This window comes from Amblyomma maculatum, chromosome 4, assembly GCF_055883805.1.
Source record: "Amblyomma maculatum isolate TAMU_Amacu chromosome 4, ASM5588380v1, whole genome shotgun sequence".
Taxonomy (NCBI): Eukaryota; Metazoa; Arthropoda; class Arachnida; order Ixodida; family Ixodidae; genus Amblyomma; species Amblyomma maculatum.
The window spans coordinates 88,836,699-88,862,264 of NC_139347.1; the positions used below are offsets into that span (position 1 = coordinate 88,836,699).

Below are 25,566 nucleotides of genomic sequence, written 5' to 3' on the forward strand. Positions count from 1 at the left end.
GAGCACGTTTCTTGCAGTGCTCACTTCATTCTGCCAAGTGTCCTACTGTTTTATTTTGCCTCACTTGACTAGCTATATGATGGGAGAACTGTGAGACAGTAAGAACCACTCAAGATAAAGTTGCTCCGCTGCCGCTGTGGTGGGCTGTCAGAATGGATGTCAAGTTCTACCCTAATGTAAAGTTTTGCAAAAAAAATCCTTTTGTCAAAAGAATAGCAAGACTCAAGGCTAATATAAAATTAGCACAGGAAACTAAATGCATGTGTCATAATATGCAGTGGCAAACAAGGTGCAATAGTAAGGGTAATAGTGTGATTTTTTTTATTGAAGTCAGTGCTAGTTGTTTGTGACTATTTCACTTGTTGACATTGTTATGGGGGATGGGTGTATTATTTACAAAATATGTGGGGCATATGCACAAATATGCATGAAAGCCAGGAACAGTCACAGTAAGGCTTGTCCCAAAACCAATCTTCGCGCATCCACCTCGTTCTCTTTCACATGCACAATGCCGTGCGGTGCAGCGTACTTGGCGAATATGTATAACACATCAGTTTTTGGATAAGACTTTTGGTATGCAAATCAAAATTTACGTTTGAGCATACTGCATACCTAACAAAATTCAGTAAGAGCTAAAATAAACATCAGTTTCATTTTTAATCTGCTTCTTTCACAGTGCGTTTCATGTGTCTACTCACTGTAAGAATACTAGAGTGCCTTTTCTTATGCTGCTTACAAACCCTCACAAAGGTGCAGAGTGTCTGTAGCTTTGGCAAACCTAGAATGCTTGCATGAATTGTCATCGTGGATGGGCAATAGTGCCGTCTCGAAGATTGCCGCGTTATGCAGTGTGGCATAAATGTCAACAGTTTTTGTCTTTGAAATTTGTAGGTGCAGACTCGCAGTTGTTTGAGCAGCATCACAAGCGCATGCTTTCCCGAGTTCAGTCCACTTCATTTGTGGGTTCTGCCTTCCTGCTGCTATGTTCAGCATGCAAAAGGTGGTTTTGAAGCATTTAATGGCATCTCGTTATGACAGTAAAGTTGGCCTGAAGCTTGAGGCTCGGGGTGCATGAAAGGGGTGGCACGTGACCACGGGTGAGCATACACCATTACCGGCTATCATTGTAAAATGACAATTTGTTCTTTACTTTCCTTGTCACCATTTTCGGATTTCTCTCTTGCTGTCTCTGCAGGTGGCATGCACTAGTTTGCATCGGTCTCAGGCTGGCAGCCCTTATGTCAACAACTGGCACGAGCGATTGCGGCACCTTGACCGGCTACGGTTACGGCTTGTGGAGCGCAGCGGCGAGCCACCACTCGATGATCTCGCTGCACTCTGAGTCTTCAAATAAAACCTTGTGTATTTGCAGCTGGCTGCAGTTTGGGACTGTTTTATTTTGCCACAGCATCAGCTCTCTCCCATAATGCTGCAGATAAATGTTGAGATTCCAGCTGCAGTGGCCAAAGGTTAAATGCAAATTATTATTACTTATTACTGAATGTTATTATGTCTATGTACCAAGAAATTGGTGCACATTCAAGATCAGGCACTTGAGTATAGACATGTAAATTTTGGTAATGTTTTATTCTTTGCAGTGATGTATCAGATGTAGTGACATTTGCCTATGACCCCTAAACAATTGCCAATCTCATTTCTGCTCTCACCTGTTTCAATTCCGGTTTTAACAGCCCAGTGATAGTTATGGCATCAAAGTTCCACAAAGGTTACATGAGGGAGCAAAAAAAAATGCAATCGCTGCTGTTCTGACTTTTGAAGCAGGCTGGCTTTAGCATTGTAACAAATCAAATGACGAAGTAGTGATTATATCAGTTTTCCATCCCTTACCTAATCTATGTGAAACATTGATGTCATAGCCATCACTATGCTGTTGAAAAAGGTGATAAAAAAATTTGTAAATTAGCATTCGTAGGTGAAAACCACATGGTGGTTAATGTACAATAATGTCTTGCACGATTCACAAGCGAACATTAAACCAAAATTCGGTGCCCATACTTGCTTAAAGATAAACAGGACTACTTTACTCTGCACCTTGCATCCCACAGTATTGCTTTTTGACACCTAAACATTTAAGTCGCCAAATTGTGAGTGCAGAATCATGCTGTATTGTCGGTAAATGTGATGTGAACAGGGCTGTGTAGTAATTGTACTGATAGTTAAATGATGGCATGGCTACTTGCGTCACACATCTCTGCAGATAGCGATTGCTTTATTACCAAGCCAACATCAACCAAAACATTACTCTCTCTAGTTCTTTGCATTACAATCATTTGCAATTATAAACAGTAGCTCCAGTTTTATGGAGAATCTACAGCTTATATTTCTCACTTCAAGGTTTACTTATGCTGCCAACTCGTTGAAATGCCACAAAGACCATTTTACTCTAAGCGTATACAGCTTATCTGGTCGAAAAGGCGTTTCCATCACCGTAACACAGAATTCAGAAAAACTGCGTTCGAGAAAATATGCACGCGATTTCAGAACAATTGCGACGGTGATTCTTGTTCAGGGCGGTTTTATACCACTATGCTTCCCATTTAGCGTCCAACTGCTAGTCAAGTTGGAGGCTGGATGACATGTATACCTTAGGTGTTGTGTCCTCTGAAAAGTGATACAGATACTGCGCATTCCTTCACCCAAAAGTCAACTTAAAAAATATAAAAGCATTCGCGGAATGAAAAGATAGTGTTAAAGGCTTAACGCAAAGCTTGAGCGTCGTCCTTTTCTAACAGGAACACCAGTATGAATACTCGGGGTTTGATTTTATACCTCAGAGTGATGTTTGGTTGAAAGGCAGTTTTGTGTGATTATATTAAGACATTATTTTAGCTCAGTGGCATTGACAAAGTAATTTTGCCCATTGTAACCCCTTTGCTGGTCAAGAGAGCTGCCACGGCTGCACTTCAGAGCACACCAGGGTATGCTATTTGAAGTATGCACCTTGGAAAGCATAGATATAGCGCTGTTTTTTCCTCGCATCTCTGCAAGCCTTCATTGACGGGCTGATAAATCTACAGCAACAGGAACAGCCACAGATCATAGCAACAGATGGCATAGGCAACCAGAGTGCAGAGGTGGAGCGTGGGAGAAGCCTTTGAGGTGTGAAATATCAGATCTGTAGTATTGAAGTATTTTTACAAGTTCTCAAAGCTTTAAAAAATGGAACCTTCTTTTTTTTTTTAATATTGAGCTATTTGTAACTACCTCTTGGTTATGCCCACTGCAAACACAATTCTGAAGCAAGGAAAGCAGAAAAACATTTTTCAGAAATGTAAATTTGTCTTTTATCTATTCGTAATAGTAGTTGCTTTCTGTGTGGTTGGATATAAAATTATGAACAGATGGGTCTGTACTCCATGCAGCGCTACAGAGGTCAGCGGTCTGGATCGGGTGAGGATCGCAGTAGGCCACTGCACGTTCCAAAAGATATTTGGAAGTGTAGTCCCAGCACAGAAAACAGATTATAGTGGTTTGACCATATATAGCAGAGCATTGAACATAGCTGAAGTTTTAAGCTTAGGTAGGCCTATTAGCCTGTCTGTTGTCCCTTTGTCTCACTCGTTTGTGTGTGTGAATTTTTTGCGCCAGGATTCTTTTTCCCCAGTTTTAAAAGATGTTCGACTAACTAGCCCGGCAACATGCTTTATTATTAGGATTAATTAAATTTAACAGTCGGTTGGAAAGGCATAATTATGCCAGTGTGTATTTAGACACATGTAAATCTTCCAACCTGTGCTTGGTTAGGCCTAATTAGCTTTGTCCTTGACCTTGGTCATAGCCATAAACATAGTCACTCACAGCAAGTCATGTTGCCATAGCAAAACTTGGTTAGGCAGGTGGAAACCTGTGAAATCCACTGTGCTGGGCTAGAAGTGTTCTTTCGCTAAAAGAAAGTATGCACACCTTTGGGGGAAAAACCAGACTGCACATATTTTTCAAATAAAGATACACTAGTGGCCCACTTTTTGCAAACACAATACTATACATTAAATGCATCTTGAATATTTTATTTACATAATGTGCAGTGTTTACACCAGCACACAATAGTGGAAATACCATGAACACCAGCAGTGTTAAGGAAGTCATTTGGATTTTTTTTTGGCACTTTTGTTAGCATTTGTGTATGAGAAAAAGAAAAATGGTGGCCCAAATCAGTCCTAGGTGTAAATATTAAGTTCAGTGCCGCCACCAGGAATTCTTTACTTTTGCTGCACAATTGGGCAGATTTTCGCTTTTACTGAGATTTTGTTTGTTTTGGGCCCTTCCAGATCCACCACTCAAAACCTGTGAAAGGTTGCCACTAAGTGCTCTGGAGGTCTGCTGTTTACGCTCCAAAGTATGCACAACTTTAGAAAAAGGTCGTGCTTTGGAGTTCTAGTGGTCACTGAAGGTTCTCTTAGGTGGTTCAACAAATACCACAGCACAGTTGGTGCAATAGAGGGGAGGGCAGTACAGGTTGTTTAGGGCCAATACTGGATCTTCCTCGAGACAGTTTGTTGTCTGTCAGCCAATTATGCAAGTATTTTTGTTTCAGCAGCCTTTGATCAGGGCTGTAACAGATGGTTGTGAAAAAGAATTAGTCTTCACCAAAATGCCATCCTTGTACTACATACTGGATGTTTCAGTGAACACTCGAAAAATTCCTAAAAATATTAATTTCAAAGCATAAAAGCAATATTCTCAGGAACACACACTCTGGTGGCGACACAATCTGACAAAAAAATTATATTTATACAATTAACTAGAATCTACTAATTAGCCTTTTAATTATATTAGTGGCGTGGTTAGTCCCAATAAGGAGTTTGAAGGCATGAGCTAGATTATGCCATATCAGTTTCTGAAATGAAGAAAGACTCATTTTCTAAAGCCTTGCACTGTGAGTAGGAAGTTTGATGCAAATGTAATGTCCATTGATGACATTTTTTGCTAACTGTAAAGTCCAGTTCGAACTGCCTGCTGTCCTGTCATGTGTCATGCACTTTTATTTCCCTCCGTTGCTCTCAAAAATAATGACCACAGAGTAGGCAATGACTGTCTTTTTTCCTTGCACCAAGCTATGAGGCAAAAGAATGCAGTACATGACATGGTGCAATACCGCTTGCAGTTCAAACTGGGTGCCGTAACCACAACATCACGTCATCACCGGATGTCGTGTCTGCACTGAGCTTCCTGCACGTCTCTTGCGCTCAGTTTCGGTTTCGTACAGAAAAAAGCGCTGGATTTTCTTGTGCTGCAGGGCTTTCGAAAATGAGGTTTTTTTCGCTTTGAAAGATTATACGGCGTTGTCTTGTTTACAGCTCCGAACTAATTAAAAGCTAAATTAATTAAAATTAAAAATAAATTAAAAAGCTAATGATCATGTCTGACTATGCTTACTCAAGCCTCCGCCCTAAACTACTTTCAGGCCTATGAGTCTAACCTGGCTTGGCAACACAGCATAACCAAGCATAATAAAGCTTTTTCTTGCATAACTGGGCTTAGCCGAGCTGAGCTGCAGCCATTTTTAGTTCATTAACTGCATAACTAGAAGAGTTTCGCAGCAAATTGTGTTTGCTGTGGCCACGAGTTTGTTCTCGCAGACATTCTTTTTCTATTCTGAACTTGCTATTTTCAAGAATTTTTGAAAATGTTTGCTGAAACACCCAGTGTATCAGTCATGCCTGTCAAAAGTGCGGCCATGTTAGCCTGTGGCAAGGGTGATAATGCTGCATGCATTCCTGGGAAAGCATTACGTTTGTCACCTAAATGAAGCATATGTTCATAAGTACTATATGATGGCTTCGCTCTTGAGCCTTATTTAGACTCTTACTTCCCCTTCTTGGAATTATTTACAGTGTATGCTTATGCTAGAGTATGCTTGACATATTTTTCAAACTTTCTGCAAAGTCGACCATGCTTGTGAGATTCACAAATTGAAAATAGACATCCATTTCACTATTACATAATCTCAAAGCTGTAAGACGAAGTCCTAGTGGCCAAGTGCTTATTCGTTTTTCTGCACTCATGCTTCTGGTGGGATGCCCATTAGCTAAAAAGCACACACTATGATCTATAAATAGTAGGATACAATTAAAAAACAAGACCAGCAGTTGCTAACTGCATGTGGGCAGTGGTTCGAGGCGTGTGTTTTACTCCACAGAATTAGTTTTTCATATTTCACTACACCAAACAAGAGAAATGGACTTGATTCTCAAGCTTATAATCTGGTCTGATGGTTAGCCTTGCATTTGGGTAACAAGAAAAGCTTTAGAGCAGGCTACTTTTGCATCATGGAGGAATTGTGTGTGGTGGTTACTGCAGACTTGAGTTGTATCAGACTGTAGCATATCTGCAATTTTTTTTAGATGTGTTAAGACACAATTGCACCGAACATGCACACCTGCATTCCTGGTGCCTCGGGTGCACACAACACTGATGGTCTGCACCTTCTGACTGGCATTTGGTAGAGTGGTGTGAGGCTGAGGTGCCAAAATGCATAGGACTACTCTGCAGTGACAAACGCCTGCTTTCATGAGCCATACAAATGCAATATCCTGATCTAATCCCATCTCCTATGCCATGCTGTGACAGACAACTTTAAATTTTCTAGCTGCCAGTTTCAGAAACAACACGGCTTTCATCACGAATTTGCATCACAGGCAGGCTTCAAGCATTTGGTTTCTCCGAATAAAAGGCACTTTATTTTTCTGCACTCGGGCACTTGTTTACAAATAAAATAAGTTGCACGTGGAAGTAAAAAATGACAAGATTGTGTACTTTGGTCTTTGTGTGAAGCCAAGCAGCCACTAACAGTGCTGTTGCTGTGAGCCTGGCAATGGTATAAAAACTAAGCTGCAGAGGGAAAAGAAAAAAAAAGCTGCTCTTAGTAGCTGGTGTATGGCCATGGTGCGATACTGCACCAATATTGTGACACAACCTGTACCACTGAATGTGGAAAAATTCGGTAAAGGGGACGCATGTTGCACTTTGATTGGCTATTTAGTCGAAGAGAACTTCGCCTTTAGACTTCACAGTTGCAGTTTCAGTGACATCTGTAAAGAAAGAATGAAGAAACAAACAAGAAAGGTAAACGAACCAAGAAGACACTCCAACAGTACAAAAAAAAGTACAACTGCATCACAGATGTGAACACACAGCATGAAAGGAATGATATGTGGGCAACATCAGCAGTTAAAAATGTAACAACCATCGTTCTACACCCATACATGCTTTACTACAATTTACAATTAATTTACTACAATTTAAACACGCTTTCCCATTTCCTGCTCATTGTACCCACCCTTTACCACTGAAAACAAGTGAAATTAAATGTGAAACACTGATATGTGCCCTTACCATCTTTCCTATTAAATGTATGATCCCTGGCATGGGGCAATTTCAAATTGACACTTAAAAGAGCAGGTAAAGAATGGTAAATGCGATGATGAGACCTGCACCATTTTTTTATATTGTGATCACAAGGCTCGGGTGTCCCTTCCCGATTCCTATAGCCGACTTTTGACGAAACGACTGCTATGCACGCTGATGTGCTTCTACTGGTTCAACTTAAGAAAGAAGCAGCCCTGTGAAAACTGCTCGAAACTCCCTAACCTGACTGCCTCCTCTCTTCACGGATGACGCCGTCACCTTTGTCCAACTCGTGCCTCAGCTCGGTGCTGGTGGGCACAGTGTCTGCAGCTTCCCTCTTGTAAAGCTCGTCGACAATCTCTGTGACCACAGGCAGCACTTGGTCCAGCATCGTCTCGGTCTGGTTCATGACCAGCAGCATTTGCTCTTTTAGGGCCTTGACACTGCTCTGGACTTCCATCAGGTGGTGCAGCAGGGTGTCAATCTGCAATCCATAAGTGCTCTCCAGTTGTAACAAGGTGTCTTTGGAAAACTAGCCATTCCATTTGGTCCCCCCCTTTTGGTCCAGTTCGGGACATGATTTCTGCAGCTTTGCATGCGTGTGCTGTAGACTCATTATTGGAAAGCAAGCTGAATCATTATGAAGTAGTATGAAGTATTATATGTTAGTTTTTCTCAAGCAGTATGGCAACATGTTTATGATGGGTAGAACCTGCTGTGCTCATTGGTTTGGATCCTACCAGCAACATGTCATTGTTTTTCCTTCTAACTTTCTAATGAATTACCTCAACTACTACTAATTATTACTTCACATTCATCCACACACAAAAAAGTCCCCTCTGCTTTCCTTTGCATCAGTGGCAATTGGCTCCTTCCTTATGCACTTGAAAGTTTAGGATTATTTGCAACCTAGCAGATATAGGCATCTGTGGTATATGAACTGTCTGAAGGACTTCCTGTTGAGCTGTTCATTTCACGCTAGCAAGGCTCAACCCTTTTGAGTAACTTCATTCAAAAGAACAAGTACAAGGTGCTTCAGGGGTGTATTGTAAGTACAACACTTTTTGGTAAGAAAATGAATTCCATTAACAAAATAATTCAAAAATCCTTTATGTACTCAGTCTATGTCGACAATCTTTAGATAGCTTGTATAATCTCTAATACATCAATGTGCAAGAGACAAGTGCAGTTAGCAATAAACAGACTGGCAATGTGGGCAGACAGAAATGGTTTTTGATTTTCTCCACAGAAGCTGTGAACTTTTTTCTTTTTTTTTTTCATTCAAACGAAGCTTACAAACAGATCCCACTACCTCACACTAGAACAAAACCGAATTACCTGTAAAAAATGAGCACAAGATTGCACGACCTTTATATGAAACTCATTTTCCTGCCTCTCAATGATTCTCGATCACTTAACATACTGAAAGTTCTCTCACAGAAGCACTGGGAATGTGATAAAATAAGCCAATTACACATCTACCGCTCCATTGTATACTTGAGGTTAGATTATGGTTGCACTGTGCATGGCTATGCAAGGCCATTGTATTGAAAGCGGTTGGATCCGGTTCATAACCTTGGTCTTTATCTCTCAGTTGATGCATACGAAAAATCTCAAACAAATTTCATTTATGCAGCAACAAATGAACCACACTTTGTATATATGAAAACAATGCTTACACGTGCATATCTACTGAAAATAAGGTCCTTACTAAAAAGGCCTCCGTTACCTCACAGTTACAAAGTGCACAATTTCATTTATGCAGCAACAAATGAACCACGCTTTGCATATATGAAAACAATGCTTACACGTGCATATCTACTGAAAATAAGGTCCTTACTAAAAAGGCCTCTGTTACCCCACAGTTACAAAGTGCACTTGCAAAACACTGTTCAAAACAGACCCATTAAATCAGGCCCTTACTGCTCCGCTTTGAAGATATATGTCAAGAATTAGGAATACTAGACGCCTTTCCTAGTATTGCTCAAAAGAAGTGGTCCATTACTATCTAGATGCAGTTCCTCCTTTGTACGTGACTTCACCCTAACAAACTTTCGTGAAAAGGAAATATTGCTGCACGAACACACATCACAAGAATACCTGGCACTACAAGAGAAATATATGAACACCAAGCCTTCTATAAATGGCTGAAAATCGGCGAATTATGTTGGATGTGTGATTGTTCAGAGCAACTGGGAAAAAGTAGTAAGGCTGACAAACTGCGCATCCATATTTAGTGCCGAATGATGTCATTTGCGTAACCGTAGACAAAATGATAAACCAGAACCTTGTAAACAGCACAATCTATACTGATTCCCCGAGATTTATGGCATTACATTTCAGAAATGCAGTTTAACCTGCAGTAGGAAGAATCATCCCCAACGTCAAAAAAAGCTACAACACAAGGACATGCGATAATATTCTGCTGGTTTTCAAGCCATTGCACAACAGATGATAATGAGAAAGCGCACTTATGTGCTGCCCAAGCTTGAAGGAAGGAAATAAGAAAACTAAGAAAAACATGCGTCCCCTAAAAAGATTGCATTATATTAGTTCACTGTTCAGGAGTGTCTTCTGGTGGGCTAGTTGGTGAACTATGTTTATCTTCGAAACTGCATGAATAAAACAAGGACAGACACAAAAAGCGCAGACTCCTAACTTTAGGAAGTCTGTTCTTGCCGTGTGATGTGCCTCTGCTCTGCCCTTGTTTTACTCGCACAGTTTTGAAGATGAACGCAGTTCACTGTAAGCTAAGAGATCAATGGCACACTAAATATAGAACAATGAAAGAAACGAGCTACCTCTCATAAAATCCATCATAGGGGATTGGAAGTCATGCATAATAGACCGATAGCATATCAGTAAAAAAATTCTAAGTTGTCTTCATATTGGTCACACATGCATGACGCACACCTTTTTACTGATCATACAGAACAAACCCCTCTGCGATAAATGTGGAGGTGAGGTTGATGTGAACCGTATTTTGTTATCATGCACTGAACTCAAACAGTTCAGAAAAAAAATATTCTACTCGATTCTGCAATTAAACTCTTTCCACCCCAGTTTACACCAGGGGCACAACTCACTCATTGGAATTTGATTCGTTTTTGGTTTTTTTAAGAATTGGGGATCCTAAACAAGTAATTGTAATACTCTAAAATCTTACTTTTATGGACTAAAGAAAGTCATTAAGCTTTGTGTTTTGTGCGTGGTGGTTCTAGTTGTATTTTTTGCCATAAAATTCAACACAGCATAGCATTTCAGGGGTCTACTTGAAAAGTAATGGCATTTCAATGTTATTTTTATCAATTATAAACTTCATCAGAAATTTTGCACATCCTTGCAAAAGAATTCAGCACTAGCATTTTGAACTTTCTTAAAGTCTCGACAAATCCCAACATACTACTTAATGTGATAAATATTCCTTGTCAGTGGAAATAAGCAGCGGTTTATGGAAGGGATAAGCTTCCCATGAATGGAATGAACTAAAAGACTTTGGCATAGCAGTTCATGCAACCATATGAAGAGCCACAAGAGTGTATTTAAAACCGTCTGCATGTGAAGACCTTCCTTTCAAACTGGCAAAAGTAACCATGAAATGTAGGCAGCTTTGTATGGAATATTAGTACAACTAAGCACATGCTGCTCTTTTAGCACCAGTGTCTTCTTTCTTTTTTTTTTCTCTCTCTTTTTAAGGATGAAGGTGAAGTCAAAACACTGACTAAGCTGGAAATGAGGCTTCCATGCGGGTGCCAAAAAGATGATCATTTGTTTATTCGTTGGTTATTTGCTGGTTGGGGTTTTTACCTTCGTGTTTATCCCCAACCAGCCAGACTGGTTTCCATCAAACCCTGCACATTCATTTTTTTTTTTTTTTTATAAGGAGCATCGAAGTTGTAAGCAGTCCCAAGAAATTATTGGCCGTGTGTGCTCCTATGCGACAACAGAGAAGCTCTCATAGAAAATGCTGAAATGTACAGACAGCTGACTATGACTACTGTGCGGAATGAATTCCAAGATTTCTTTCACACAGTCCTCCACATTTGTGCTTCTACTGTTACAGTTTAACGATAGCTTTGATAGGCTCTCACACTGCTTGTATTGCAGGCATTCCCAGTAGCTTGCAACAGATCTGAATGACTCCATGATGTTTGTGTTGAGGGAACTTACTGTGCTTTGCAACATTTAAATGAACGAGCATACTACTGTCAAGCTGTTTTGCCCTATATTATGTGGCACTGTACTGAGGCAAGGTATTTAGTAGTATCCAGCCTGTAGTATCCTTAGTATCCAGTCGATATGGCATGCTTACAATGGCAGTTTACATGCGCAGTTGTTCAAGAATGAAAAGCTTGGTAACGATTTGCACACGTTATGCATTTCACTCTGGTGCCCAAGAGTTCGACAGCATATGCCACAGTTAGAAGAAAAACGTTACTCACTTTTGCGCTGAGCACAGCCTTAGAGGATGGTGCTGAGGAAAATAAATATATGACAGAGAAAAAATCTCAGTGATTTCGGCACGGCATTACACGCCGTGCAACTTCCCCCAAAATGATTTTGTGACAGAACAGCGCAGAAACAACAGGATAAAAAAGAGACTTGTCTTGTTGTTTCAGCGCTGTTCTGTCACAAATGTACAACCAACATGCCCAAGCTGCTGTCCTGGCCCCCAAAATGCGGCTGTTGCTTCTCTTCCAGCTCCGCCGTGGTGGTGCAGTGGTAACATGCGCAACTACTGTGCCAGAGAACCCGGGTTTGACCCCGACCGCCGGTGGTTGTGTTTCAATGGAGGCGAAACGAAGTGGCATCCGTGTGCTGTGCGATGTCAGTGCACATTAAAGATCCCCAGGTGGTCGAAATTACTCCAAAGCCCTCCACTACTGCACCCCCTTCTCTCTTTCCACTTTCACTCCTACCTTCTTCCTTTCCCTTACTGTGCGGTTCAGGTGTCCACAGAACAAGTGTGACAGAGACTTTCCTGTGATCCAATTATTATTATTCCCTTACACCGTAATCTTGCCATAGCTGTACTGCTTTGGCTGTGTTGGTGACCTCTATTGAGTCAATGAAGGGAAAATATCAACACGAGGAGAGGGCGTGTGCCCTCTCCTCGTGTTAAATATTCACATCATCGTTAAATATTCGTTAAATATTCACATCATCAAACAAAGGAAAAAAAATGGCATCGATAAGGCCCCCAACTTTTTGCAAAAAACAATTTCAAAATTCCTGAGCACTAAGTGAAAATAAAGAAGCAGTGAAATTTCATGGGAGAGACTGAAAAAATGACGGGGATGCTGAAATCACCTTAGGAGTCAAATGTAACCACATTAGAAGCAACAGTGCTGCTACTAGATTCCTGTCACTGCAGCCCAATGAGTTTTTTGTTGCGCTTTTTTTTCTTTTTCACTCATAGGAAGTTGTGGATCTAATCTACTGTAACTGCTCATGTCCATGTCATATGACCTTGTGATGTCATCAACCCCGCAACCAATCGGCGAACTTTGTGACACCATTTGGATTTCTGCTCACGTAGGATAAAATGCTTCAGAATGCACCTCCCGTTACGTTCAGAACAAAGGTGTTAATATAGTGTAAACATTAATGCATAGCATTATTTGGCTCCCGCGTGGTGTGTACAGCATGTACGTACGAAATCTGTCTACAGTGGCTGTGTAGATTATGTTGAGTATAATAGCCACAAGTGTTATATTGATATTGTTGGATAGCTTATGTCGAGTACAACTGCACTGAACTAACTGTTGGTCTTAATTATTGTTGTTGACTAGTTAACTGTGTTTAAACATTGAACTTTAAGCTACAGCATCAAGTCACATATTGTTGAATACCTAATGTAGAGTATAACTGCACTAGTCTAATTGCAGGTCATAATTAATTACAATTAATTAGATAAGTGTGATTAAAAACTTAGCTTGCTATAGCATCGTCATACACCATTGAAAATTTCTAAATGAGTAGAATCCAAATGAAACACTAAATCAAACAAACACCATGTAAAACCGAGCTAACGCTCATCTACCTCTGCTAAAAAAATGCATAACAGAAGCGAAACAGTAGCAAATAATGCTTATGCATTTGCAGTGTGTAAGGAGACCAATAGCTGCTTCTTTTTTTCTTTCCGGGCTTTTGAAAGTGCCTCAAGCTCCCTTTGCTAACAGGCATGAGAGTTTCCAGAAGTCCGCTTTTCATTTAACTTGGGGCAAAGCAAGCAGCATATAAGTGCAAAATATAGATATGGAAAGAATGCGGTGCTGGCCACTGAGAAAGAGAAGGAATCGAACAGGTTGAGTGAAATAGGTAAAGCATTTTTTAAAATATTTATTTGAACCACGGGGAGCATGAAATAAAGATGACAAAATAGATAGGAAAAGTTCACACAAAGTTCATACAGAAGCATACACTCAATGTGAAAATAATATGGACATCACAAATTCAAGGCTCTCAAATCTTCAATAATTCCACATTCAGGCTGTCAAACATGCACTTCAGTAATCCATTCCATTCTGCAACTTTCTGAATGAAAAAAGAGGTTTTTGAAACTGCTTATGCATGCTCAATATTTTAGCAACATTCTTCTAGGGGAGTCTGAGATCCCTTGCCAATATTTGAGAGATCCGAGACGCCCATGCTTTAATGTATAAGACTGCATAATATAAAGCAGTCGACTATCTTTTAGTCTTGTCAGTTTTAGCAAGAATTATTAACGTTTTTCTATAACTCCAAACAAGGGAAAATAAACTGCCAGCTGCACTACACAACATAAAGGCTACAACTGGTGTATTGTGCACCGGATTGGTCAGTTCATACCACGGTAAGATGTTGACTGACTGAACTGTCCACGTGCTCGAGCGATATTATTAAACAATAAGAATGCTCTACTTGTCTCTAGTCAAACAGACCAAACCTGTTGTTCTCACAATATGCTTGCTAATTTTCGTTTCGTTCAGATATTTACTACATTTGGTTGACTTTATTTAAAGTATATTAAAGCTAATGCTTTCTCTATGAGGCATATTTAAAGTACATAAAGCTCGTACTACTTCTATAATGTGTATTTACACCACATTTACTTGCAATTTCTTCGTTTTTCTCATTTATTCACTTGATGAAATCTCTGTCACGCCAACGTGTAAGGACTGTTCAGGTACTAAGGTTCTGTAGTGTTTAAGGGAGCTTCACTGCTTGATTTGTGTATTGCCAAAAAAATAAAAATATGCAGGGCTTGCAGTATCTAGAAGCACAATATTCTTTCTCTTCTAGAAACAATCATCTGCTATCCTTCGGCCACTTCCCAAAAGAGATTTTAGGGTAAAAACAGCAAAGTGTGCTACTGTTCAGACAAATAAAGACAGGAAAATAAGTAATGACTGCACATACGTTTTTCTTTGCCGAGGGTGCCATTAGTAGGTGCTGCTGGTTGCTGACTGACCCTTGCTATACCAGTATTGGATTTGGGCTGTAAAAAAGAGAAAAATGGCAAGATCAGCAATGCAAAATAAAATAGCAAACTGACATACTGCTCTTCAACGGATGTTCAAGCTTCTGGTCCAGCGAGAAATGAATAGCAGTGATCATCTGCTAAAAGCGGTATTAAATGTTTCAGGCATTTTAGTGCCTTCAGTTGCTCTGTAACAGAATCTACAAAATGTTCCACATGTACTATTGTTATAGATGTTTCCATTAGGCAAGAAAGATACCAAAACACCGCTCTTCTGGACTGTTGCAAATTGGCTTCGCTTCCGCTTCTGTTGAGCTAGTGTCAGCAGCACACAACGGCCCAGCAAACCGTATAGTGATGCCCGGAGAGCCCTCAGTGGAAAGGTCTATATGTAGTGTCCTGAACAGCTTTAGACATGCCAAAAATGCTTCTACCAAGTTTTAATTCTAGCATCTTATCATTCCAGAAATACAAGCTCACGCTCATCTATGCCCTTCATCACGAAACTTTCCTGGCCGATGATCGAAGTGATTTTTGCAATTCATTGAATCAGCAATCAAGCATTACAAGGAAAAACTGCACATTGTTGTAAACTTCATATGAATGAACAGGCCAAAAAAAAGAAAATGCGCATCTATAATCCAGTCATGGCCTACTGCTGCGTTGGGTATGAAGCTTTTGTAACAGAAGATAGATCAAACCTGGATGTAAAATACTGTCATGTAAAACATTACATTTTTTTTTTATGTTTACTGCAAGGCAAGAAGAAAGGATACATGCATTGCAATGCCACAGCATATGCAATAGTGATTGCACTGAGCATCTGCACTCCTAGTGTAATGTCTGCATGCGATAACTATAGGAATGTGCTCGGGTTTCACTTTCTCATTTCCAATATGATGTATTTTCCTTTCTTTTAACTTCCGGTCAAATGTAACTGATGGTTTGGTTTGGTTTGGTTGGGTTTGTGGGGTTTAAAATCCCAAAGCGACTCAGGTTATGAGAGACGGCGTAGTCGAGGTTTCCGGAAATTTCGACCACCTTGGGTTCTTTAACGTGCACTGACATTGCACAGCACATGGGCGCTTAGCTGAATACATCAGAAATTAAGTCATGGTAGGGCTAGAGTTGGGAATAGGTTTATGCTGGGTTCAATTGTAGAAAATGCAAACCAGGCATGTTCTATCCAGGACCATTGCTCGAAACATACAATATTCTTTATATGAAAAAGAAAACAAAAAAAAAAAAACAAAAAACAAAACAGAAATGGCACCTGTATGCTGCAAAGTCACAGAAAGGCTCGTAAAGAAATGCCCGGCTGGTATTGCAAGATTTGCTGTACTATTCTATAAACCAGGGCCAGTAGTGGCACCATATGACTGTCATATTGAGGAATTCAAATATGGTAGCTAAAGTAGTAAGGAAAAATAAAGGAGCACATTGCTGAGTGGAAGGCAAAAAAGTAAGTCCTTACAGGAGGCACTTTCTGTGTCCTTGGTCTGGATGCTGTGCCAGCAGGGCTCGTCACAGCCTGACCAGCTGCTTTCTGGGAACTGCTGTACTCTTTAATAAGCTTCACAATGTCCCTGCACATGATGATCTGTGGAAAAGCACAAATTCAGGAGAAAATTTTAGAATCGTGGGCGCTACAAATATAGGACACTTCATAAATAATACTGCGATGGATAAGGATTGCAGAATCTTGCCATGTGTTTTCACTACTGGGCTATGTTCACCACAGGGATGCTAATCAAGGATAAGACAAAGTCTGTCGTCTCTCCAATTTGCATAATGATGCAAGTGAAGATAATGCAGAGTGAAAAGATAAAAAATCAAATGGTCTAACTTCTTGCGTTAATAAATTGCAACTTTTAGTATTGCTAAAGAGATGTGGGGCTCTAAATAATGGCTTGAGGGGCTAGTCGGTGCTGCACAGTATTCAGAAATGTGGCGCAACAAACACAAACACAAGAGAGGAGACACAACACACGCACACACTACCAACTGTAATAAGAATCTGAAAACACTTCCTCTTCACCACTCCTCTTCTTCTACACTCAGGTACATCTCATCTTCCTCTTCTTTGCCAAGGGGATAGTGGCACTTTCTTCCTCGCAGACCATAAACATCGTCCAAGCATGGCAGTCACCAATTCTACACTGTCTTGTTACTTCACACCTCTGCTTTGCCCAGTAACTCATACCACGCTGGACAAGCAAATATCACCACATAGTCACATAGTCACACACTAATAACCACCGCCACACATATACAGTAGGACATGTCCATCCACACCACATCACTTGTGTAGTCCCTATGTATTGAAAAACTTGAACCTTCTGCACTATAGCTTTAGCAGTTAAGAGGAAAAGCAGAGGCTGATTTAATCACTTCATTAAAGATACGTACTGTATAATGTTTGGTGGTACACAGATGACAGGTGGTCTGCACTATTATATATACCGGGTGCTTCAGCAAAGGTGAACTAGAATTTTTATTTAAAAACAGGCTTTCGGAGATATAAAGATGTCCTCATTGGTATAGCAATCACAGTGCGGGCTGATATCAGGAAGAAGGAGCAGGAAATGTGAGAAGGTTAGCTGGGACAAGAAACTGGTTTGCTACTTTACACTGTGGGGAAGGGAATGAAGGGGTATAGAGGTGAAGGAGAAAAGGGAGCAAGAGGATCTAAATATAAAAAAAAGCCAAATGCCTGCTTGTTTATTTTATTTATATTTCCTGCAGTGCCTTAATACCATAATTGCAGAGGTGGACAAATACATACAAGTCAAACAAACAACTTGGGACATCCGTTCCAAATGATACACATAAAAAAAGAGCTTGAAAAGAAGTAAAAGAGAAGGAAAGTAGGAGCACCAATTGTGTATTCACATGCATCAAATTTTCTGGTGACATTAATGCAAAGATAGACAAGAGGCGGTAAACAGCAAGTGAGCATTCACACTTGCCCCAGGTCCGACAACACTGCTAATGAATTAGTCTCAGGTTGACATTAAACAATGCCATGAGGCAGCTTATTCCATTTATTGATGGTGTGTGGAGAGAAAGAGCGCTTGAAAGCATCAGTACGACTTTGCTCCTCGTGTATTTTCTATCCATGGTCACACCTTTTCGATATATACAAGATACGGTGGCAGTAAATATGTTTTAGGGTTTACGGCACTTCTATTGAAATAAATGCGGCCGAGAAATTAATTTAATTTGTAATCAGTGTTTCTCAAGAGAGTTCCACTCCAGGTCTTGCTTAATTCAGCTACTACGAACATCAAAACAAAAATTTTGTTTCACCTCCACTATAAAACACACGGTGTGTGTGTGTGTGTATGTGTACGTGTGTGCGTGTGTTATGTGCGAGTGTGCATGTGTGCAAAACGCTATGCCACGTATACATACCACCTAAAAATCAAGCAATGGCTAATTAAGTCTTTATCCTAACAGCTTTATGCATATATATATTTTTGCAAGCGGAATGACTGTCCAACCTCAATCATTAAAAATGTGCAAAAGTATGAGACAATACCCATTAATATCCTGCATTTTTACGTACAGCTAACAGACTTAATTAACAAGGACATAAGGAAATGTGGCAAGATAACAGAAAGAATGACCTGAGGTCATCAAGGCAAGTAATTGGAGCAGCTGAAATTCAAAAAATCATTTAGATTTGTTCACATTTTTTTTGGAACTTACAGGCACCACAGTGGTGACAGAAATGATGGAAGGCACTTAGGACTAATTACCTGTTGTGAGTATGAAACAATTAAACAATTGTCTCATTGGCAGTTCTGCTAAGAGGTTTGCTGACCATACAGTATACATATAAACCCCTCTCAATCCTAACTTCATTAGCAATTGTGTGGCCCGACAGGTGGCCAGTATGGCTTGCAACCCAAAGGTTGTGGGTTCGAATCCTATCTAGAACCCAAACCCTTTCTTTAGGCGGAATTAATTACTTAATAAGGTTGTATCATTTGAGAGATGGAGCCGCCTTTAATTTGCATTGCATGCCATTTTTTTTTAACATTTTCGTTCCAAGTGCGACATCACGTTTAACATGAGCATTTTGGGGTGTTTTAAACTCTTGCGCGAGGTCATGTGGCAGTGACGTCATGAGCTTTTCGCCTGGACAATGACATGTTTCAAGGCCGATGAAATATTTAATTCTTTTGCATTAATAATGCGGGCCGCTTTAACAGTGACAGGAATGAATTCTTAGTTTTGGCATATTCACAATCAGCTTTATGAAAAAAGGCTCATTTTTATTCTTGTTCACAGAGCCAATTGTACTGTGATTCATACAGCATTCCCATACTGGTGAACACAAGAGCCGAAACTATGAAGAGGACGTTTAAAAGACCCTGAAACATTGTTTACCAACTATTATTTCAACATTCTCATGTGCTGGAAGCTAGAGAAGCAACTTTATTCCTGAGCCAGTGATATGCCAACATGGTGCATTTTTTTTTTTACGCTTCTCAGTATAACCCTTACAAATGAAAAAATGCTTTACAGTGGAGCAAGTCAGCGGTGGAAGTTATTTCCAGTAATGGAACAAATTATATCCTGATGCCAAAGAAATGGAAAAAAAAATATCAGTGAAGGATGGAAGTAACTGAGGAAAAGGTCAGATTACATTTTAGGGCCTAACACATTTATTCTTAACATATATGGCTAACAATATGAAAACATCGCTGATGCCAGCATGGTAAACAAAACTTGCAGACCTTCTTCTCTGCATAGCCAGATGAGAAGAACTGGGCTGTGCTTAGTGGAGGCTTCCATTGGAAAAGCTCCCGTAGAACCAGGTACATGGCGTCCAAGAATTTGGTTCTGTTGTGTTTGTACGGCGGCAGCTTTAGGTCCTGCTTCAAAATCTCGTTGGCCAGCCGTGTGTTATACCACTGGAACAGGTAGTCATAGATTGGCAGGTAGACTTCTGGATCACCAGCCATCATTCTATAATGCAAAGGTGAGGAAACAAAGAATGAACAAACCCTTGCACAGCACCTAGACCTGCATAGAAAGCAAACATGTCGAGGGCAACAATACCTTGAAGCATACTGCCATCTACTCATGGCATTGAGTGGCTATATGGCATGCAGACAGGTACAGGGTCATCCATTTCTAGCTATAACACAATCACTGCTTTCAAAGCGACATTGTGCCTGACTTAGGCACATATCGATGCAAAGCGATGCAAACACAGAAGGACCTGGGCATGTTGCTTCACATGGCCTGCCACTAAGCTCTATTGCGTGGCCAGTTCGGACGCAATGACGCTTTGAACGCAGTGATCATGTTATAGCTAGAAGTGGATGAGGCTGTACATAGAAAAAAAATATTGACTGGAGTACTTGCATTATTGTCACCAGACACTCAGTGTGGCAACTAGCTCCAGATTTTTCCAAGAGTGTGATTTTCAAACAAAACAAAAAAAGTTTTTGTGTGCCTCGTTACAAATTTGCCTTTGACTTGAATAATTTTAAGTTAGGGAGCAAACTTGGAGCAGATACATCTGTGATGAAGGTCTCTAACTAGTTTAATATAAATTTGGCACCATAAGAAAGGAAGCAAGCACTGTAAGCTCTAAAAGAGATATGTTATCAGTTGTTTAGTACTGCTAAGTATGTTACTTCCCTTTGCATGCACTATTTAGCTATTGCATTTTTGCACAAAATTTTTGTTCATGCCACTATCTATTCTTTTTCTGCAGCCAGAAAAGAACTAGAACTATGATTAAAAAGCAGAGATACAATTTAATGCTTAGTACACGCTAAACTATTAAATTTTGATATATCCAACTGCACACAAAACTAAGAGGTGCAAAATAGTTGAAGGCTGTAAATTAATTCTGACCACTTAGGTCAGCACAATGGACAGCTCGTCAGTCGTCTTATGTGTCCTGCTCTGTCCATTGCGTTTTATTTTTGCGCTAAATTTTTACTTAATGATAAATAAGCTTAAGTGGTCAGAATTAATTTACAGCCTTCGACTATTTTGCACTTCTTAGTTTTGGGTGTAGCTGGATACATCAAAATTTAATAGTTTATTTTTGACTTAATGGATCACTAACTAGCCCGGCATCGTGCTCTCTTTATGTATCATGCACTGAAATATTGGCATGTAATCATTCTTGTGTTTCTTTCCCACTGAAGCGCAGCTGATGTGACTAAAACTTTGTGCCCGATAACAAAAGCCACATCCATCGAGATGCTACCACAAAAAGTGTTTGCAATGGCATTGAATGCTGGTATAATTATTTCTTTAATTAGATTAGTCATCCCCTTAAACATTTGTCTAGAACTTCTGTGCCCCCTTGTCAATACATTTCATGGGTATTTAAACAGTGGTTAGGAAATTTTCAGAAATAAATCGAAGTTGAGCACCTTCGTGTTGTCCTAATCTTGGTCCTTTGTATTCAGTTATAGCCATGCACTGAATATTTCTGATAAACACTGGAGGCACTGGAACTTAATAAGCTTAAATAAAACTTAGACTTCCAAGTGTTCAAAACTTTGTAAAAGCTTTGTATGCATAACAGATAAAATACTATGCGACCTAATAAAACAGCATACAATTAAGTATTCACACTGCGAAAGTTCTCAACTTTCCATGAACTGGCTGTTCACATTAGTGTTTGGATGCCACGTTTCACATACAGATAGTGCGAATGGTGGTGATTAAACAAAGTGGTGATCGCTGTACAATCAAGAGTATATTCTCTGCACCTGCGTGAAATGAGAATTCCCTTCATTCTACTTGGTGGTTGCACTCGGTTCAAGATGGATGGATGGATGGAATATAGGAGTGTCCCCTTTGAAACGGGGTGGTAGCAGTAGCTATCATGCTCATTTTTCTCCCTATATCTTAATTTGCCACACATTAAGTGACCTCTCTAGAACCGTACTTGTTCAAATTAGCTTGGTATAATTAAACAAAAATTAGAGCTCCTATTTAAGTGCAGAGCATGAGGAACTTCAGTCCATCTGCTGCACACACTAGAGTGTGTCATATTTTGATGCAAAAATGACAATCTCCCATATTGGATGTGAGCAAAGATTGATTCATAGAAAATGAAAGTTTGTGCCACCCACTAATTCAAACTAGAAGAAGCCTGTGAGCAGTGAATGGTCTTACGCAAAGAAAATAGTAAAATATTGACCCGTGTGCCCAACAGCTTTTAACTTTTGTTACTTCCTCCATTACAAATTTTGTAAGGAATGTACATTTTGTACATTCCTTTATCACTGTGGTATAAAGTTGCAATTTATTTCTTGAATGTTTCAATTTTTAGATCTGAAAAGTGCCTGAAGAACGAATTTCCAGTATCTAATAATTTACTTAACCACAATTTATTACCTCTTAACAGCCCTGAGTGGGGCATTACATAAGGCTTGGGGGGTGGGGACAAAACGAAGGCATAAAAACGTACAATTTTATGAAACCATGTGCAATATAAATTAATTTCAAGGAAAAAAAAAACATGAAGAAAGAACCCCGTAAATATCCTCGCGTGCATACAATCAAGGAACAATGCGTATGGAACATACGGACATAGAACAGTATGTGATATAAAAATGAAAATCAGTAGTAGTAACAAAACTAAAATATACACTTGTGAGTAGAGACAAACAGAAAAGAAAATACTTTTCTTTTTTTTTTGCTGTGCTGTTGCTAATTGTAAGTTCAATTAGGCAGAGTGCATCGATAGCAACCAGTGACAGTGAGTTTGGGAATAAAGTTCCATCCATCAATGGTGAGAGAGATTTATCAGAAGTATTTGTAGAACCACTCATAAACTGTGCACTCGAAGAATTGAGAGGTCAGCACAATTTTGCACTAGAAGTGAGGTGAGAAGGTTAGTGTTCATGGCTAAACGAGTGTGGTTAAACGAGAGCATTTAAGGCCAGAGTGACTGTCATGGAGTTTGTGCCATGCTATCTTTTGTCAATGACTTAATGGGTTGAGACTAATGAACAATTGATGGCCTAACATTAATCCACATGTCATGTTTTGAGCAAATGCAATGTGCTGCCCAATTTCGTATACCTTCAAATAATTCAATTTAGTAATTCCGCTGAAGGCTCCATATCGCACAGATATAGTATTCGAATTTTGGTCTCATATCTATCTCATAGGCAAGTCTACATATAGAAACAGGGGTAAAGAAAGATAATATTTAATGGAGCTTCCAATTTCATTATATGGACCGAGCAGTCCAGTTTGATGGTGATAACAACACCTAGATATCTATTTTCATACGATCCAACCTATGAAAGGGTTACTGACTTTAGTGGGTATGAATTATCAGGCTATACTTTCAGTACACTAGTACACTACTTGCATTTTGATACATTAAGTTTTTTCAGTTAGGCAGCACACCAGTTTACTATTAAATCTAAGTCTTTCTGCAGGAGTGTCTCATAAAATGTAGTAGTTATGCAATAGTGGGTATGCAATCATTAGTAAAGAAGCAAATTGTAGATGAGACACTTGTAGGAGGGTCGTTAATGAAGACTGCAGACCCATGTTACCTGAGCGCAGAGCCTTGGGATCACCACTTCGATGGTTTTGGAGTGACAGTTACCAACAAAAGTAAACTGTGTGCAGTTTAAGAGGAAGCAGAAAATTCACGACAGTACTAAGAGATCGAGGAAAAGGAAGAGGAGTTTACCCGTCAGACATTGATTGAAATCCATGTTGTTTGGCAAAAAAAGGAGTCCTTATCCAGGTGAAATGTGACTTGTGAGCATATATATATTGTAGAGTTTGACAGGCAATATAAGTTAGCGAAACTGAGTGGTAGTTCGAATGCTCAGAACAGCTGCCTTCTTTTCAAACAGAGACTTTTATTACTTGCCAGCCATTTGGGACTGAGCAGCTTGAAACTAATTGGCTGAGAAGTGTCTGTAATATATAACATAAAAGTTCATTAGTGTCTTTTAGCATATTAATTATATCCTTTTACCTGGCAGCGTTAGTGGGCTTCAGGTTGCAACAAGTTTAGCTATGCCAATGGCAGAAATGGAAATCAGAGGCACCTGGCTGAAACTGTGTCTAGGATGACTGGATATAGTGAAGACTAGTTTGCAGGTAAAATACAGAAGTATGCATTCATAACATCTGCACAGCAACTGCCTAATAACAGATTTGTACAGTACATTCAGACGTGTTTGAACACGAAACCAGGGCTTCAGTTTTCTGTTATTGTGCAAATAACTGCTGAAACAGCCTCCAGCAGAATTAGTTTCGCTATGTGATGCCAACACATAAACTTGTTCACAAGCCGCACTTCCACATCAACTGCACACAGATATGTCTAAGGCTTTTTACAGCAAGATTGTAAATCCAATCATAATGATTGCACCTCCCTGAACAGGGAGGTTACAATGCAGCAATCCAACATGACCATACTGCATGTACTTGCCAGCCTGTCATGGCCACTACTTTAAGTTTGCTACAAGTGAAGCACATATTACTCATATTACACTTTATTAATTTTGTTTAGTTATTGAGAGTATCCCAAAGGGGCACCACTGCAGGTTGGAAGGGGGAATACATTATTTTTAACAACGCAGGAGTGGCTACATTCTAAGACCAGCATTTGTTTGGCTCTAAACAATGTTTTTAGGCTTAAATTAAGTTCCTAGTTTTTTTTTTTTATTCAGCAATAATATTCTCTCATCTCAGCAAGAACTTAAACTATGATACGAGAGCCTAACATCTGACATAGAAAAAAACATTACTAGTAATTTACAGTGACATTTCTCCTTATGTCTGCTAATGAGCTCAGTTCACGACAGTGGAACAAAATAAAAAGCACGATTATTTTCCATAATGCAAGCAGGTCATGACCGATTGCGATGAGAACGACCCTTTATCCATCGACCACGTCATTAGAGGCAATGTGTCAAAGTGTACCGTAGCCACTAATCGTCGGTACAGCGTGTCTCACTTGCAGAACACAGCAGTTTATAACTTGATAGGTCATGTGGAAGCCGCAATTGACGTGTGAAAAATTTTACGCAAACGAAAACTGCCGCAGAAGGATACAGGAGTCGTCCGAAATTTTACAAGATGATTGGCAGAAATTAAGATCTGGAATGTAGGATGCACGAAAAAAAAAAACGAAAAGAACGGTGTAAGTGATTGATTAGACATTCACAGTACAAAAAGGTGACACGGATGCTTTTGAAGCTGGCAGTTCGGCAAGCGCGACACAATGAGGCCAACGACACGCACTATTTGCTGCACGGTATCCCCGGTTGTGTGCTGCGAAATGATCACTAATATCCCACAGGAAGCGTTCGCTCGGCGAAAAATGCGCTCACAAGGGCCTCTTATAAAGCAAACCTCGGTGAAACAACGATTGCGGACGCCGAATACAACGCCAAGCACATTGCCCTTCGACGAGAAATTGGCGAGCCTGTAATCTGAAACCAGGGTTGTCGAGAGGTTAATAGCACATCGGGCCTCCTCACCCTTCGAGGTTCACAAGAGACGAAGGTGTTTTCACGCTCCGGATCTCCGAGCTGAGCATCTTCAGGTTGTTCTTTATGTCTCCCGTAGCCATTTTCGGAGCTGCGTCGGCGAAAATAAACAACGCGGGCAATCTGTGCACAACAGTGGGCGAACACGGACGAACCGAAACAAAACGCTGCCGCCCTTTAAAATCCCCGCACCATCGTCTTGTCTGTCCCGCACTAAGCAAACAA

The 25,566-nt window shown here is 40.0% G+C and overlaps 2 protein-coding genes across 3 annotated transcripts in view; one reads left to right on the forward strand and one right to left on the reverse strand.

Moving 5' to 3' along the window:
• gig (TSC complex subunit tuberin) overlaps window positions 1-1,394 on the forward strand; it is a 79,055-nt gene extending 77,661 nt beyond the window's left edge. For both annotated transcript variants that reach the window (XM_084602139.1, XM_084602140.1), the window contains one exon: window positions 1,196-1,394. In XM_084602139.1, the coding sequence (XP_084458265.1) occupies window positions 1,196-1,342 (147 nt within the window). In that variant the 3' untranslated portion in view covers window positions 1,343-1,394. The remainder of the gene's footprint in view (window positions 1-1,195) is intronic.
• A 5,279-nt stretch (window positions 1,395-6,673) lies between these two features.
• LOC146191615 (uncharacterized) lies at window positions 6,674-25,529 on the reverse strand. Its single transcript, XM_084602141.1, has 7 exons — window positions 25,333-25,529; window positions 19,576-19,807; window positions 16,305-16,430; window positions 14,770-14,848; window positions 11,811-11,842; window positions 7,612-7,852; window positions 6,674-7,052 (listed from the first exon to the last, which is right to left on the reverse strand). Exons 1-7 carry the CDS (start codon window positions 25,422-25,424, stop codon window positions 7,000-7,002), a joined length of 855 nt encoding a protein of 284 aa, XP_084458267.1. The 5' UTR covers window positions 25,425-25,529; the 3' UTR covers window positions 6,674-6,999.
• Window positions 25,530-25,566: the final 37 nt, after the last annotated feature.

Excerpts from the sequence above, each read along its gene's own strand:
- LOC146191615 (XM_084602141.1), bottom strand. The coding sequence starts at position 25,424 with ATGGCTACGGGAGACATAAAGAACAACCTGAAGATGCTCAGCTCGGAG. Across the intron at positions 19,808-25,332 it reads TCTCTTGTGAACCTCGAAGG|AATGATGGCTGGTGATCCAG; the intron begins GTGAGGAGGCCC and ends TTTGCATTATAG. Across the intron at positions 16,431-19,575 it reads CTGGCTATGCAGAGAAGAAG|ATCATCATGTGCAGGGACAT; the intron begins GTCTGCAAGTTT and ends GCTTTTCCACAG.